The 16,040-nt window shown below is 45.9% G+C and overlaps 1 protein-coding gene across 1 annotated transcript in view; it reads right to left on the bottom strand.

Moving 5' to 3' along the window:
* The window catches only part of CHST13 (carbohydrate sulfotransferase 13), a 48,778-nt gene extending 33,110 nt beyond the window's left edge, over nucleotides 1-15,668 (bottom strand). The window contains exon 1 of the mRNA XM_082210488.1: nucleotides 14,949-15,668. Coding sequence (XP_082066614.1) covers nucleotides 14,949-15,042 — 94 coding nt within the window. The 5' untranslated portion in view covers nucleotides 15,043-15,668. The remainder of the gene's footprint in view (nucleotides 1-14,948) is intronic.
* Nucleotides 15,669-16,040: the final 372 nt, after the last annotated feature.

The following is a 16,040-nucleotide window of genomic DNA, read 5'->3' as shown; positions in this document are numbered from 1 at the left end:
AAGGCTTGCTGTGGCTGGCTGCATATATACTGGTGACGACCCAGCGGAATCAGGCTCCCTTAATGAGCTTAAGTGCAGCTAAAGCTCAGTTAGATAGTTAACTATGGAATGCATCCCCACATTCAAAAGAAAGGGTTCTAGACTTCATGGGCATTGAGATCAATCAGAAGTAGTGATGGCAAAAGTGCCAAGATCGGGAATATGCAGGGTTGTCCCTCAAATTATGGTGTTATCCCATCCATTTTGTCTAACTAGCTGATTCAACTTCTGTTTGAGCCAGAGTCTTGCCCCTCCTGCATTCAAGAAGTCCTCCATCTCCCACTCTTTAACCCATTCTGATGGCTACTAACATAAGCAACGAAGCAACATGGGTCAAACTCGCGGGAGGATCCCTCAAGCAACACTCAAAACATTTCATAAGGCAATACAAGACATTGTGAGGTGTTTTTTCCCTCCACATCTGGATTTGGACTAAGACAAAGGGAAAGTGTTGGCTTATGGAGAGCCAGGTTGTAAGGAAGCACAACCTATGACACTGCACAACATCATTGATCATGTTTTTTAAGGCATCGGCCTTAGCTTCCCATTTCCTGGCTCTGTAGAGCTTGAACCAACATGAGATAGCCTTAAGTCTAATCATAGATCACTGAATAATAGTACATGCAGAATATTATTATTATTACTTTATGGAGAGCACTCAAATGCGTACAAGTCCCCACCTAGAGTATGAAGTGATTCAGCCTGAAAACAGGTTTACTACCTCACTGAGAACGAAGCTCGTGTTGCTGTTGGTTAAAGGAGACTCCAGTTTCCAAGCCATCAGTACTAGTTACCTGGATACCTGCACACCTGGCCTCCAAAAGGAAGTCCCAAAGACGTGTACAGAGCCAAGTCAGCACTTTTGCCAGTGTGGCTGCAAACCACTTTCACTGTTTCTCATTATGGGATACAAACATATCGTTCTAGCCAAATGGCCTGAAAGTAAGGGGAGATATATCAGAGTTGAAGGTTTAAACCTGCTATAAATCTTGAACTGAAAAATCCAGAGACCTGTCACAAAAGTCTGCCAGAATTCCAGAACAGAAGATGCAAGAGCAGACCACCTGGAACCCACTCAACCAAACCAAGACAAAGTCCACCTTTGTCCCCAGAGCAGCAAGGTGCCCTGTCACCAGGTGTGGATGCAAGAGGACTTCATTATTATTTATGTTTCGCTTTCCTCATCCAGCACTTGACAGAGAACTTGGTGCATTGAACCAGCCCACAATAAGAAGCTATTTTGCATCTCTTGGGGTTTTTTTTAACAGTTGTATCAACTGTGATATTGAAAGAGTCCCTTCTGCTTACCAAGCTACAGGGTGATCTCCAAAAACTGGCCTTCTGCATTATATCCCCGAATAGCTGCTTGACCATGGATGGAATCAGCAGCATATGGAAGAGAGCGGCACAGCATGTTCAACCCACAAATGCTTAAGTATGCTTCCTTTGTGACATGGCTTTTGGATGTGTTGGTGCCAAAAATACCAAGGCTGCCAGTGGAGGCAAGGTGGAGGTATGGAGAGAAAGCAACAAACTTTGGTCTGGATACAACAGAGCAGAAGGTTTTCCACAAAGGCAATGCCAGAGACCCACATGCAATTGTGCAGCAAGCTGTTTTTCCACAGACTCAGCACAAAAAGCTGGCCTCTGTCCAGAGGATCTAGTCTTGGACTATCTTGGATCTGAGAGCTTTCCACAATAATTCAAATTCTGTTCCATGTCCGTTCACTCTCTTATCCCAGTCTCAAATGCAGGTTGTGTTCAGGCATTCAATCCTTCGATTCCTCCAGAGTAAAATGTGACCCACCTGTCTCTCCTCTAACAACTGCACAATTCATTCATGTTATTGCTTTCATACATCACCAAATTAATTCAAGGAACTCTCAAGGTCACACGCACAAGTGGGAGAAGCACATTTCCCCTGATGATGTATTGCTCACAGCCTGGTGTACCTCAGAGGGCTGAGAAAGCCTGGTTGGCTTGTTTCTAGAGAGGCTGCCAGTTCCACATCTGGAACTGATAAATTCCAGCCCACGGTACAGCAACCAGATTATGGGAGAATGAAGATAGAGCCCTATCTTTTCCACATCTTCCCAGCGTATCTTCATTCCCTTTGGCTTGAGTGAATCACAAAGACTTCGCTGCATTTGAAGCAGAGATGAGACGGCTTGTTAAAATGACTAAGTAGTATCACGGTTCCTTCTTCTGCACAGGGAATCCCGGGAATTTGAATTGTTTGGAGAAGGAGTATGAGAGGGATTGCTAACAAACTGCATTGCTGTTTGCTGTGCTTGCTAGTCTCTAGAACAGAATTTCATTTATGCTCTTTGTAGGTTTCTGTGAATAATACCAATAATACCAATTAAATAAGGGAAAATAACAGCTTTACATGTCTTTGAGGGCTTGCCTAAACACACACACACACACACACACACACACACACACAGAGTTTTTAGCAGGTGCCTAAAACTGGCTCCTGTCAGGGAGTCCCTGAGTATACGTGCAATCACGGTGAAATGTAGATTCCTTACAACTGCTCCTTTTTTCAGAGTCAAATAGCATGGGCCAGAGAGTCAAAACAAGGGTCTAGTGAATGTGCAAAGCAAATTCATGGACCTATGCAAGTGTTTTCCGAAGTCTGGCTGGCTGAGCAGCTTTCCAGGCTTTGCGAGGTGCAAAGAAGTCTTGCAAGAGGGACGGATGTGAGGTTTAGAGAAGCTTCAATCCCACCCCAAACACTGCAACAAGACAGCACAGTTCTAGCTGCCACTGCAAACGGAACATGTGGAGAGAGAAATGCACACGGAAAAACAAACCCGCTTGCTTGCTTCAATATTTGCAATGCTAAAATAGAGAGGCCGACAGACAGCTAGGACGTCCATGCCAAGCAATCCTCCAGCTATAACAGCTCCAAATACAAAGTCATTTCCAATAAAGGCTGCTGATCAGCAACGATTTTTTTAAAAAATGTAATAAAATACAAGGGGCCATATTTGGGACTGAGCAAAAGTTGGAAGGCCAGCACTTTTAGCTCTGTCCACTGACCAGCTTCACCCCAGTTAAGCCAAGACACTAAGAAAGATGTAATCCTCTCCTCCCCAAAGTGAGCAGAGGCTTTAGCAGAACTTTCCCCCTCAGCTACTCTCTCTCTTACAGAAACCAAGACAAGAACCAATGGGAAGCAACCAGCTGAGATGAATAAAGGGAGAAAAGTTCTGCCACTGCTGGGAGAGAAGGACATCTAAAGAAACCCGTTGCTCAAGTTGTACCTAAGGAAACACTGGAAGCAAAAAATGGAAGAGAGAAGTTCTTTGGATTGCAGGCTATGTATGGGCACGTTTGGAACTTGGAGGTGGGAAAGGGAGGTGCTGTAGACTGGACAGGAAGCACCAGCATCAAGCTGTTCTAATCTGCCAGAGCTGAAAATTCAGAATCAAGCAAAAACTAATGATTAAAAAAAGAAAGATACGCATGGGATTTTAATTTGTTTTTTTTAAAAAAAAAAATTGGATCCCTACCTGCATTTCTTATTCATAACCCCTTCTACAGACATGGAAGGTAATTTGGGGGGTGGGCAGGAGAATGCCCTTGTGAATGACTGAATCTGGGATCTTGCACATGCAACGGATGTGATCTGCCACTAAGCCGGGGGTCAGCAAACTTTTTCAGCAGGGGGCCAGTCCACTGTCCATCAGACCTTGTGAGGGGCTGGACTATATTTTGGAAAAAAATAAACAAATTCCTATGCCCCACAAATAACCCAGAGATGCATTTTAAATAAAAGGACACATTCTACTCATGTAAAAACACACTGATTCCCTGACCATCTGTGGGCCAGATTTAGAAGGCGATTGGGCCAGATCCGGCCCCTGGGCCTTAGTTTGCCTACCCATGCACTAAGCTATGACCCTTTCCTCATGCTGCAAGCAAAGTAGTCATGGTCCAGGCCACATGCATACAAGAATGGGATCGATCGCTAAGCCTCTACTGCACCCCTATTGTTCAATGCTGAAGGAAGCTGTGGTCTCTGCAGAAATGAAATTCCAACATGTGTTATCCAGTGTTGCAGTTTCTGCTGACACGAGGACCTTCATTCAGCACAGCCCTTCTCTCTTCCCCCTCTCTCTAGCAACAGCCTCTCACATTACACGCATATGGGAAGCTAAGCTGACAAAAGGTCTGCAGCTGAAACAATTGAGTTTGAATAAGTAAAGAAAAAGAGGGCCTCTTAGAGCGAGTTTTGCACTTCTGCCTACTAGTCACAGGCAAAGTGAAATCTGTTCCATCACTGTTGTTGAACCAGATAAGCTTATATATCCGCCAGTTGCCCAAAGACCCAAGTCCTCCCAGCTGCCTGCAATCATTCATCCCCTTCGTTCTCTCCTTGTGTTTCTACCCCATCCTTCCTCCCAATGAGAGCACAGAGCAGCAAGCTATATAACCACTGGTGGAGGAACGGAGGGTGGGGAAGCACACTGCCCCCAGCACCATTGGGGAGGGGGGTACTACTGCGGCTGCCCCCCAGACACGCACTGCGCACCCCCCCACCACACTGGGCGCACCCCCCCCCCCGTGGGTGGCGTGCCACGCCCCAGGACACACGCCACACCCCCAGGACAAATGCCACCCCCCCGTAGGCAGCATGTCACACCCCCGGGATGCACACCCTGCCCCTGTGGGTGACGTGCCACACCCCCACCTGCTCTCTACCCCAGTGCCGGAGCATGCAGCTTTGCCACTATATATAACACAGCAATATTTTTTTAAAACAAAGTATTGACAACAACATTAAAGACTATCACAATCTTTAATCTCTTAATGGCAAACTTGGCTCACCCAATTCTAGTTGATTAAGAGGTCTTGCCCAAGAAACCCACTTCCCCCAAAGATCAGACTTCTTGCAATAGGGGAAGTGAAAGGAAAAGACAGAGGAACATGTGGGATGACACTTGCTTTGACTCACCGTCATCTAACCTCCATGCAAAGCAAATCGGAATTAACGCTCATTAAACAGTCAACTTCATCTAATCTCCCTGCAAATGAGTCAGGATAAATGCTCAACAAACCGGTCATCCAGAAGTGCCCGTATACAAAATAGCAGCATTGGCAAAAAGGTGGGTTACATTCCAAAGACCTAAGTAAACAGAAAAAAAACTTTTCACCTGGTACCTAAATGAGAACAACCAAAACTCATATGGGAGGCAGTTTTATAACTTATGGGGAATGACCCACTGAGAATTCCCTGCTGTGTGGAAAATAAGATCAGAATAATAACCAAAATTAATATGTGGGCTGCATTTCTGCAAGGAGATCTTGTTAGTTTGAGTATTTGTATAGAACATCTGCAGGAGGAAAGGTTAGTGGTGGGCTTACCTTCCAGGAAGAAACACTGGAATGTATGCAGCCACTGGAGAAGGGTTAAGAAATCCTTTGCCCACCATTGCATCTCAGAATCAGGTATGTGACTGTTAGTGCAATGGCTTCCTGGGAAGCCACCCGCCCCCATCTGTGTGTGTGTGTGTGTGTGTGTGTTTGCACATGCACATGTCATAAGAAGTTAGACTGCTCATTAGACTCTCAACAATCAGAAGTTGAGGATATCATAAGCAGAGAACTAATATGGCTAACTTACATAGAATATTTTCTACACTCTTGGCAAAACATATTTGTGTGTGTGTGTAAAAAACCTCACACTATAACAAAGGGTTAGTTGCTACTGGTGGATAAGTAATTATCCCACAATAACCTTTCTTTGTTTAGCCTCTTACTCCTTATCTTAATAGGAAATTACATATTTAAAAGATGGGCACGATAATAAAAATGCACAGCTGAGTGCAATCAACAATGAATTTTGCCAGAGGTCATTCTTTCACCATGGGGCTGTACTTCCAATCATATTCTTGAGGAAAACAGAGGTCAGCTAAGCAGATATACAGTTGTCCAGAGGTACAGAAACACCTGCAGACTCAGGGCCAGAGCCAATGTGGCATGATCTTGCTCCCTCCTTCTCCACACAGTTGTTCTAGGTGCAGAGAACAAGTGACTAGGGTGAATGGGTTTGACTGGCAAAACCCTTAAGCCAGGTTTGGGCACAAGGTACATTGGCAGCTGCAGGCAGAATGCTGGATGAATTGCAGTAGATCAGAAAGTGTTGCTGACGTCCAATAGTTTATGAACAGCAACAGAAAAAAGGCTCAAATTGTGAGATTAGAATTCTCATTCAGTTTATTCCCATGTCTGGTTCATGTGCTGTTATAGGTAACTGGCTCCACCCCATGAGCCACCATTTTGTATCTGGTTTCTTCCCCAAACTACTATTCTCCCACTGTGAACTTGCTCCAGCGGGTAGGCCTCTCTAACAAAACAAAAACAAAGTAGATCTTGCAAGCTTGAAATCCATGCACTCACGACCTAAATAGCCCATGAGCAACAGAATCCTATATACAAATATCCTGGATTTTGAAGAAGTTCAGGGGCTGACCTCTGGGGGTTGCTGGACTACAGTGGTCACACTTGCTGCGGCTGACAGGAATCTGCACTCTCAACATCTGCTAGCATTGTCAGCCATGCACACCATGAGACAGATGCACAAATGACACATTTAGAAATGGCGCCCAACCTCTGGGGCTGGTAGGATATCGTTCTGCAGCCTATTGAATTTATCTAGCTTTGCAAACATTTTAACCACTTTTTAATCTTATCCATTTTGTATCAGAATTGAAAGGCAACAGTGTAAACTGCCCCCAATCACTCAATGGCACCTCACTGATGCTTTCAGCCTCTGTCGTGATACCGCAGGAGAGAGCCACATCCTTCCTACAAATTATCAGAAGGGTGAAACTCTGTGGGAAAACTGCTGTAGACATAATTAACCGATAAAGAGAGGGAGAGAGCCCTGCCTCTCAGTTCAGTTTTCATGTTTTGCATTTTAAAACAGGCACAGCTGGGATTGAGCTCAGAGAGAGAGGAGACTCAAGTGCACTGTTTCCTCAGAGCATCTCACACCAGAAGGGCTTCCCTACCTCTTGGTTGTGACCCTCACACGCCTCAGTTGTTGCCCCACTGCAAAATAACAAAAGCCAGGACTGCAGAATTTCATTAGCAGACTCACTCCATAGGATTGCACACTCTTCAGATAAAAGAGTCAGGTTGCTAGTCAGGAGATTCTGGGCTTAAAGCCATCTGCATCAAGGCAGGGCAGAGCCCTAAACAGATCAGTGGGTGGAGCAGTTTCCTGCAACATTCCCAGAAAAGCTGGGTTTGTCCAGTGCACAGAAATTGCTACTTAGCTTCTTCTCTACACATTAATAGCCCTGGCTGGTGGCTAATGGCTTGTCTACAACTTGGAATTGGTGTATTGTTTATTAACTGATCAAAGGGATGCGGGTGGCCCTGTGGTCTAAACCACTGAGCCTCTTGGGCTTGCCGATCAGAAGGTCTGCAGTTAAAATCCCCGTGACAGGGTGAGCTCCCACTGCTCGGTCCCAGCTCTTGCACGCCAAAAAAGTACAAGTAGATAAATAGGTACAGCTCCAGCGGGAAGGTGTTTCCGTGCACTGCTCTGGTTTCAGTGTTCCTTTGCACCAGAAGCGGCTTAGTCATGCTGGCCACATGACCCAGAAAAACTGTCTGTGGACAAACACCCTGTGGACAAAAACGCCTGTAAAGCGAGATGAGCACCGCAATCCCAGAGTTGTCTGCAACTGGACTTAACTGTCAGGGGTCCTTTACCTTTTTTTACCTTTTATTAACTGATCAAGGGAATGTGGCAACTCCCCCATGAGGAAAAGTTACAACATTTGGGGCATTTTAATTTAGAGGAGAGGTGAGTAGGATGTGACATGACAGAAGCACAGAAAGTGTATGCTTATGTTGGGAAAATGGATAAAGAATAGTTTTTCTTGCTCTTTCATGACACTAGGACTGGTGGAGAACATCTAATGAAGCTGAGCATCGGTAGATTCAGGACAGACAAAATAAAATACTTCACACTGTTAAATTATGTAATTTGCTTCCATAGGAAATAACGGCAGCAACCAACATGCATGGCCTTAAAAGGGGCTTAGACAAATCCGTGAAGGTCGAGGCTACCAATGGCTGCTAGCCATGATGGCTATGTTCTACCTTCACTGCCACAAGCAGTGCGCTTTTGAATACCAGATGCTAGAAACAGCAGGAAGGGAGAGTGCATCTGGTGTGCCACTATAATAACAGGATGCTGGCCTGGATGGGCTACTGGTCTGATCCAGCAAGCTCTTCTTAGGCAGTGGTGTAGCGTGGGTTGTCAGCACCCGGGGCAAGGCAAGTAATTTGCGCCCCCTAACCCGTGGATTTGCACCCCCTAACCCGTGGATTTGTGCCCCCTAACCCCCAGATGTTGCGCCCGGTGCGGCCGCCCCCCCTGCACCCCCCACGCTACGCCACTGTTCTTAGGTTCTTAATATACACACACGCACACTTGGCTTACTCAGTGGACAATTCTATGCTGCACATGGCTGAGTGATTTTTTTTTTTTAAAAAAAAAAAGCTTGTAAATAATAGTTACTGGCCTACTAAAAACCTTGCTGGCCTGCCCCCCCCCCGCCCCAAATAGCAATGCCCCATGAATTATGCTCACACTCAATGGGAAATTCTACATTCAGCCTTTCAATCCAAATCAGGTTTACCCAAATAAACTTAACAATATTTTTTTAAAACAAATGAGACAACTTTAAAAGGAAGTGAATGCAAGAAGCTTGACGGGAAATGTGTGCCAGGTTCACTTTGTTCTTTAATTATCCCCCCCCCTTTTGTGGTATTAAAGAAACCAAAAGCAGACAAGAATTTCCTCAGCTCGAAAGTAAGCCACTTCTGCTATCTGAAATGACAAAGAGTGTGTCGTTTTAAAAACTAGCTGAAATAAAAGCACCAAACTTTTTTTTTCCCCAGGTGAAGACTTCCTGATATTTTAACTGAAAATATGTCAAGTGGCAAACCACCGACTTTCAAAATGTGTGGACATTTCAGATAACTAGTTAGGTACAACAGCATGGATCAGAGAAAGCAAGGTCAGAGGCAAGAGAACATACATAGGAGGAAAACTTAGAGGGACTCCAGAGTCAGCCTCTCCAGAAATGCTGCAAGGCTCAGTTTCAGGTTAGAAATGCACACGAAGGTTCTCAAGACAGGAACATGACAATCAGGAGCAGGTGAAGGTTAGCCTAGCTGGCAAGATGCCTCTCCAAAAAGCTCTTATACAGATCAGTTGGCCTACGCTGCCTCACCCAGACTGTCAGGATCCAAAGTGTAGTTCCCCCAGTGTTGTCACATCCCTGCAGCCTGGTTTTGGAGCAAGCAAAAGACTCAGACGCAAAAATGAACCAGCTATCCATTACGGCTGGGTGATATCTGGTTTTCAACATTGTGATATATCATCAGTGAAACATTGCGATATACCAATATATCATGATGTCTCAAATAAGGATGGAGCTATGTAGAGGCTTCACGGTTTTTCCTGCATCGTGAATTTTGCCAGCACCTGCTCTTGCGATTCGCTGCCCTCTGCGTGAGACGGGGGACAGCTGAGCTGGCAAGAGTTAATAGAGGTTGCAACAAACAAGAGAAGCATTGACTGGCTTCATGGTTTTTCCCCACATTGTGATTTTTGCATAGCATACATGCACACACACACATAATGATTCAGGATATATTGCTGGGTCAAAAATTATAAAACCGATATCACAATATGGACTTCAAACCAGTTTTGGGTGATATATTGATATATCGCTCACCCCTACCATTCATTCACCTTCCTCCACACAATCTGCACATCAACTGCACCATTTTATTTCATCGCAGTAGCTTTCCCTTCCCTCAAATGGGTACTTCTGTTTATCTTTAAACTCATTGGGAAGTGGCTTGCAGAATTCTTTACCTTTTCATTAAAAAACAAAGTCATGTCATGAATTGGAGCTCGCTTTCCTTCAACAACATTATTTATCACCTCCCACAAACTTCTTAAGTAACTGTTAAAGATAAATGCAAACAAATAAATTTAAAAAACAACACCAGGTAGCTACGCCCTTGGCAGACATGCATTCAGCCAGCTGACAAAGTTTGTTGAAATACACATGACTTTTGTTTTTGTAAAGTACAGAGAGTGCGCAGCTGTCTTATCTCAACAGATATCCCAGCACAGTTTTCTCAAAACTGTAGCCCTTATCCAGTAGGCCTTATATGATACTTCCATAGTAAGTTTAAAGCACAGAGTGACCTATTCGAATTCTAGGATACTCATCCAGCTAATTTCTATACTTTCAACTAACACAATAAAATGGAAATACCACCTTTCAATGCATCATGGTAAAAAACAAATCTGTGAACATTTAGGTCAACTTAGCGTTGGCTGAGAGTGCCCTGTAGGACCCTGGCACATTGTTGAATCATAAGCATTATGCACGCATGTTTCTCTGAAAATAATAAGCAACATACTTTCTAGTAAAGGTGCAGGAAACATGCAAGAAAATTATAACTCTTCTTGGCTTCGCATTGTTTGGCTGTTCAACAGAAAACATTAATTTGGAGATTAATCTATCAATTCACTGGCCACAGAATTTGACTTAGTTTTTAATTCAAGTGGGCCCTCTGTGAGAGTTTATTCGCTGCTGACAGCCTCATCATCCATCATCTGAATTCTTGGGCCGTGACTTTCCAGAAAAGAAAAGATCTATGCTTTCATTACACAAGAGAAATTGCTGCCTTCATAAAACAGCCAGAGAACATCTTGAAATAGCTCATTAAATATAGCAGGAGTCAAAGAAGTTAAACCCTAATTCACTGAAACGCCTGCTTCTAGTCATATAGCCTTTAGCCCTCCTTAAAAAAATAAAAAATAGGGCTGCAATCTTATACACACTTATCTGGGAACAAGCTCCATTAAACTCAATGGGACTTACCCCTGAGTGCACACACAGAAGATGCACTGTGCTTAAGCCTCATTGAAAGCAATGCAACAGACAGAGTAGGGTAGGTTAGTGCTTCTGAACGTGTGCTTAAAGTTACCTGGACTGCACCCATCTCAAGGACGACTTCTGTCCCAGGCCTCAGAACATAAATACAGGGTGTGAATTTACACTGGTTCCAAATTGTTCTGCTGAAGTCAGATGCAGCTAAGGTCAAACATGTGTGAAATACATTTCTGTGCACAGACTCCCAGCTCCAGAAGTGTGCTGTGTGCATGTTCCTGAAGGGGTGAAACCTCATCCAATAGGATGAACTGCAGTACGGCCAATGAGCTATTGTGGGATGGAGAAGATTCATTCTCAGTGGGGAATGGAATGGGGACCGCTCTCCACATTGAAAGGACTTCCCATGCATTTTTTCTCTCTATAGTCCTGCTGGAAGCTTCAGGATTCAATCCATCCACACTGCCCAGAGGTGGCTGATGCTATGGCTAATAATCTGCTAGATATAGCATTATCAGGTTACTATAAAATAAGGTTACCAGACTTTTTTCAATGAATCCAGCGACACTTTTCAACTCCCTACTAAATGGATGGATTTTGTCAGGGGACTGATTTGTAAATCCGGGGACTGTCCCCGGGAAATGGGGACGTCTGGTAACCTTTCTATAAAAACATGTTTTAGCCCACTGATGTATATATGCACAGAGGGTTCAGAAACTACCTCTATTTTAGAACCATTCAACTTGAATGCATATGTGTGCTTTCTCACTTGCATCATTTTGTTACTGTGTGCTGCTCTCCACCACAAGTAGTAGTTCAGCACAAAAGGGAAGCAAGTTGGTGAAAATAGCTATGCAGTAGATACCACTCTTTGTGAGGAGGAACAACACACTGCTAGGATAGAAGCTCAAAAGCAGCAGGCACAAAGCCACTCTGATATCCTTTACCTGCTACCTGTGAGTAAGCACCATTGAATTCTGCGGGATACCTGAGGAAACACACGTTCAGTTCCATCTCTGCTACAGATGCACTGCATCACACTGGTACCCATGCCAAGACCAGCTTTAAAACACAGTTTTGTTTGCAGTAAGCATAGTCTGTGTGTCACAACCCACTGCAAAAATGTGCATCGATGAAGAACATGATCTTAGCTAGAAAATATGTAATATCTCAGAGTGAGTTGCCCTGGGCTGTTTCTTTGATTCCACTTAAGAAGGATTTTCCAGCAAGTTGGTATTTGCTTACTAAAGTTGTTTTTTACGTACCTGGCGTTAAGATGCACCCATGCTGCGGTTCAGAAAATTCAGCACATATCTGACTGAATGTTTCCACAAACAGAAGGCACGGCTAATCTCACAGATCTAGAGTTGCTTCGTATTTTCTTTTTTCAATGAAATCTGGACTTAGGACTCTAATCCTCCAAGGCTGTGATCCTCATAAATTTACAGTACTTGGAAGTATGGTCCAACAAAAAACATCTCAGTGACTTGCTTAAAGAAATAAGTTCAAGGCCTACTTAAGTTAAGAGGAGTCAGCACATTTGCATTCCTCTGTGACCCTCTGTTTATCCAGGGAAGTTAAGTAGGACCTGGAATGAAGACTTTCCCCACCGCAACCTCTACTCTCTCAAAGTCACTGCCCAGGAAGGCCTACCTAGAAACCACTTGAGGAAAGGCTGTGGCTAAGAGGTAGAGCATTTGCCTTGTAAGCAGAAGGTCACAGGTTCAATCCTCAACATCTCCAGGTAGGGCTCAAAGAAATTCCTGTCTGAAACCCTTGAGAGCTTCTGCCAGTCAGTGTAGACCAGTGTTTCCCAACCTTTTTTGGGCAAAGGCACACTTGTTTCATGAAAAAAATCTCGAGGCACACCACCATTAGAAAATGTTTTAAAAATTAACTCTGTGCCTATATTGACTATATATAAAGTAATTCTCTTTAATAGGAATCAAATAAACACAAAGAAAGTATTTTACATTGTCTGGTTTTGTTTTTAACAGAAATGATTGTGCGTGTTTTTGGTACTCAGATACCTGTTGGAGCACCCCTCCTGCTATGTGCCAGGCTGGCAGCTAAGATTTATGGAGGGTTCCCTCCTCCTGGTCCCACTCCTGTGCAGTGTGTGTGTGTGAGAGAGAGCGCGAGAGAGAGATTTTTATTTCTCTGCATTTTATTTTATATATTTTGTTATTAAGAAGATAATAAAAACTGAGGTATAAAAATGTCAGAATAAATAAATAAATACAAATCTTGAAGCTTGTCATTCTAAAACTTAAAATGGTCACTTTTTCCAATAGAACAATTCTTTCCACTCTTACTATTTACTAGGTACCTTTGCCATTGCACTGAGGATCATAAGAGACCGAGTCAGAATGAGGAGTGATGTGACAAGAATGAAGCAAAGGATATTTACCATATTGGCACCAGCACCGCACAATACCTGCCAGGCTCAACGCCGGTCTCGCGCTGCCGCTTCCCGCGCTCTCAAGGCCCCGGGAGGAGGAAGGCGTGAAGGGAATCCCGAAGGCGCGAAAACCTCGTGCATGCGCAGGCCTTCCGCCTGCGACAGCCCAGTAGGCCGGCCGAAGCGAGCTAGCGTGCGGCAGAGCGGCGATGGGATGTGGGAGGGAGCTCGCTCGCCGCCCCGCGTGTGCCTATGTGGGGCACGTTACAGCCCCGTGACGTCAGCGCCACGCAGGCAGCCAGGCAGGCAGACGGCGAGAGCCCCGCGCTGGGCGGCCTCTCCTCGCCGCCGCCACCCCGCCTCTCGCCGCCCGACTCGCCCGACTCCCTCCCACGGCACACCAGGCAACATCTCGCGGCACACTAGTGTGCCGCGGAACAGCGGTTGAAAAACACTGGTGTAGACAATACTGAACTAGATAGACCAATTGGCTGACTCAGTGCAAGGAAGCTGCTTTTCTATCTTCACACCATAAAAAGGCCTTCTCAGGGTATTGACCTTCTGTTCTTCATTGACTCAGGATGAAAGTGAGTCCCACACTTAAGTATTTTCTACTGAAATCAATGGGCTTAAATGTATTGAAGTTACTGAAAATGTTTGGGGCATTGTTCAGCTACTTTATTTTTCAAAGCTGCTGTGTAAATCCAATCCTATATTTTCTCAATGAGTTCAATGGGACTTGACACCCAACTAGGCATGCATAGGAATAAAGACTGAATTGCACCATTTTTTATTGACCTGTTGCTGTTTTAAACCCACCTTTAAGAGTATCATTTTAAAAACAAACCAGCAGCTGACTGACAGACTTAATAATAATAATAATAATAATAATACCCTGACATTACCTTCAGGATCTCCTCTCTTTTTAATGGGCAGCTTGCTTCTCTCAGACAACTACAGGACAACAATTTCCAGAAAGGAAGCTGTGTTTGGAGGCAACCCTACACATTTAACCTAAATAAAGCCCTTAAAATGTTAATTGTTTATCATGGCCTTTGGAAGCTAATTAATATTAAATTACAACTTGGATCTTGTTTTCAAGCTAGCTGGGTTATTTTTCTTTTATTTCATGGCATGCTGGTGTGAGCACCTTGGATGGAAATGGATTTTAAATGTTAATGATTTCATTCCGGAGTTGGGTTTCCTTCTGCCAACCGCTTGGAAAAGCGGTCGAGAAAGTGGTCTCAAAAGTTAAAATAAACACGGCTGCTATCCTACTTCCACATATACTCGGGAGTAAGCCCCATTGCCTTCACTGAGACTTACTTCCGAGTAGACCCCGTTACAGCGGCGGCGCCAGGTTTGCACTCTTGGGTTTGCTGCTGCCAAGATGACTTTTAGAAAGAGTCGCCTTAAAAGAGGAGCAGCTGCCGAAGTTTGCTGGGAAGACCAAACACCCAGCAAAGCCCAAACTTGAGAGAAAGAGAGGGGAGAAGAAAAGACGCCTTGCGGGGGAGCGGGGCCGGGTCGAGGACCTTTGCCTGCGGGGTGAATGTTTAACTCACCTGGGTTGGAGCTGCTCTGGAAGTAGAAGACGACGAGGAGCAGAGAGCCCAGGCAAGTGGCCAGGACCATCCGCTGCCCCCTGCTCTGCCTCATCCTCGCGCCTAGCGGGCATCCCCCGGGGCCGCGGCGGCGAGGGAGTCGCGCGGAGTCGCCAGAGAGTCACGGCGGCTCCTCATGGCCCGGGCTTCGCGCTGCCGCTGGCGGCGTCGCTGCGGGCGCCTCCCGACGCCCAGCTCCTCCGGCCGCCGGCTCTGCCTCTCCGGCGCGAAGCGAGAGCAGCACAGCGCAGTCCCTCAAGGCAAAGGGAAACCTCGGCGCGGGGCAGGGCCGGACTAAGGCGGCGCGGTGGCGCGGGGGGGGGGGGAGACAGCGGGCGAGGGCGTCGAAGGGAGGCGCGCCGCCCTCCCGCACCTTTCCTTTCCCTCCCCGCCCGGCTGCTGACGCTTCTCACCGAGGGGATCAGGCGGAGTAAAGCGAGCGGAAGCTCGTTGCGCGGCTCGTTCGGGACGTGCGGAAGGCGGCTCCCCCCTTTCCTGCCCCGTGGATGCGTCCGGCTGAAAGGGGAGTCGCCAGGCGCGCGCCCAGCTGCGGCTTTCCTTTCCCAAGTCGCGTACCTGTGTCAGGTCCCGCCTGAGTTGGGGTTGGTTCTTATATGCTCGCCAAGAAAAGCGGGGCCGCCTCTGAGCATGTGAAGAGTTCTTCTTGGCGCGATTTAGCAGGCACAGCCGTTCGTCCCTACGCCTTCAGGGCAAGGGTCAGAAGAGTAGGACGTGGGGGTGGATTAGGGGAGGGTGTGGGGAACTTTCGGCCCTCCGGATGTTGCTGAACTACGACTCCCATCAGCCCCAGGCAGCGCAGACCGTGGCCATGGAGGATGGGAGTTTTTAGTTAAGCAGCACCTGGTGAGCCAAAGGTTCCCAGCACTTGGATTTGGCTTGCTCGGTAGAGCTGCGCGCCATGTGAAAGATTCCAGGTTGGACCCCTGGTGTCTCCTGGTCTCGCTGGGATACATTCGTGCCTGAAACCCTGGAGACCCACAGACAATGATGAGGTAGATGGGTCTTTGGTCCAGCGTGGTATAAAGTAGCTCC

This window comes from Podarcis vaucheri (genome assembly GCF_965113315.1).
Source record: "Podarcis vaucheri genome assembly, chromosome: 2".
Classification (NCBI taxonomy): domain Eukaryota; kingdom Metazoa; phylum Chordata; class Lepidosauria; order Squamata; family Lacertidae; genus Podarcis; species Podarcis vaucheri.
This window is presented reverse-complemented; position numbering and strand designations above follow the sequence as displayed.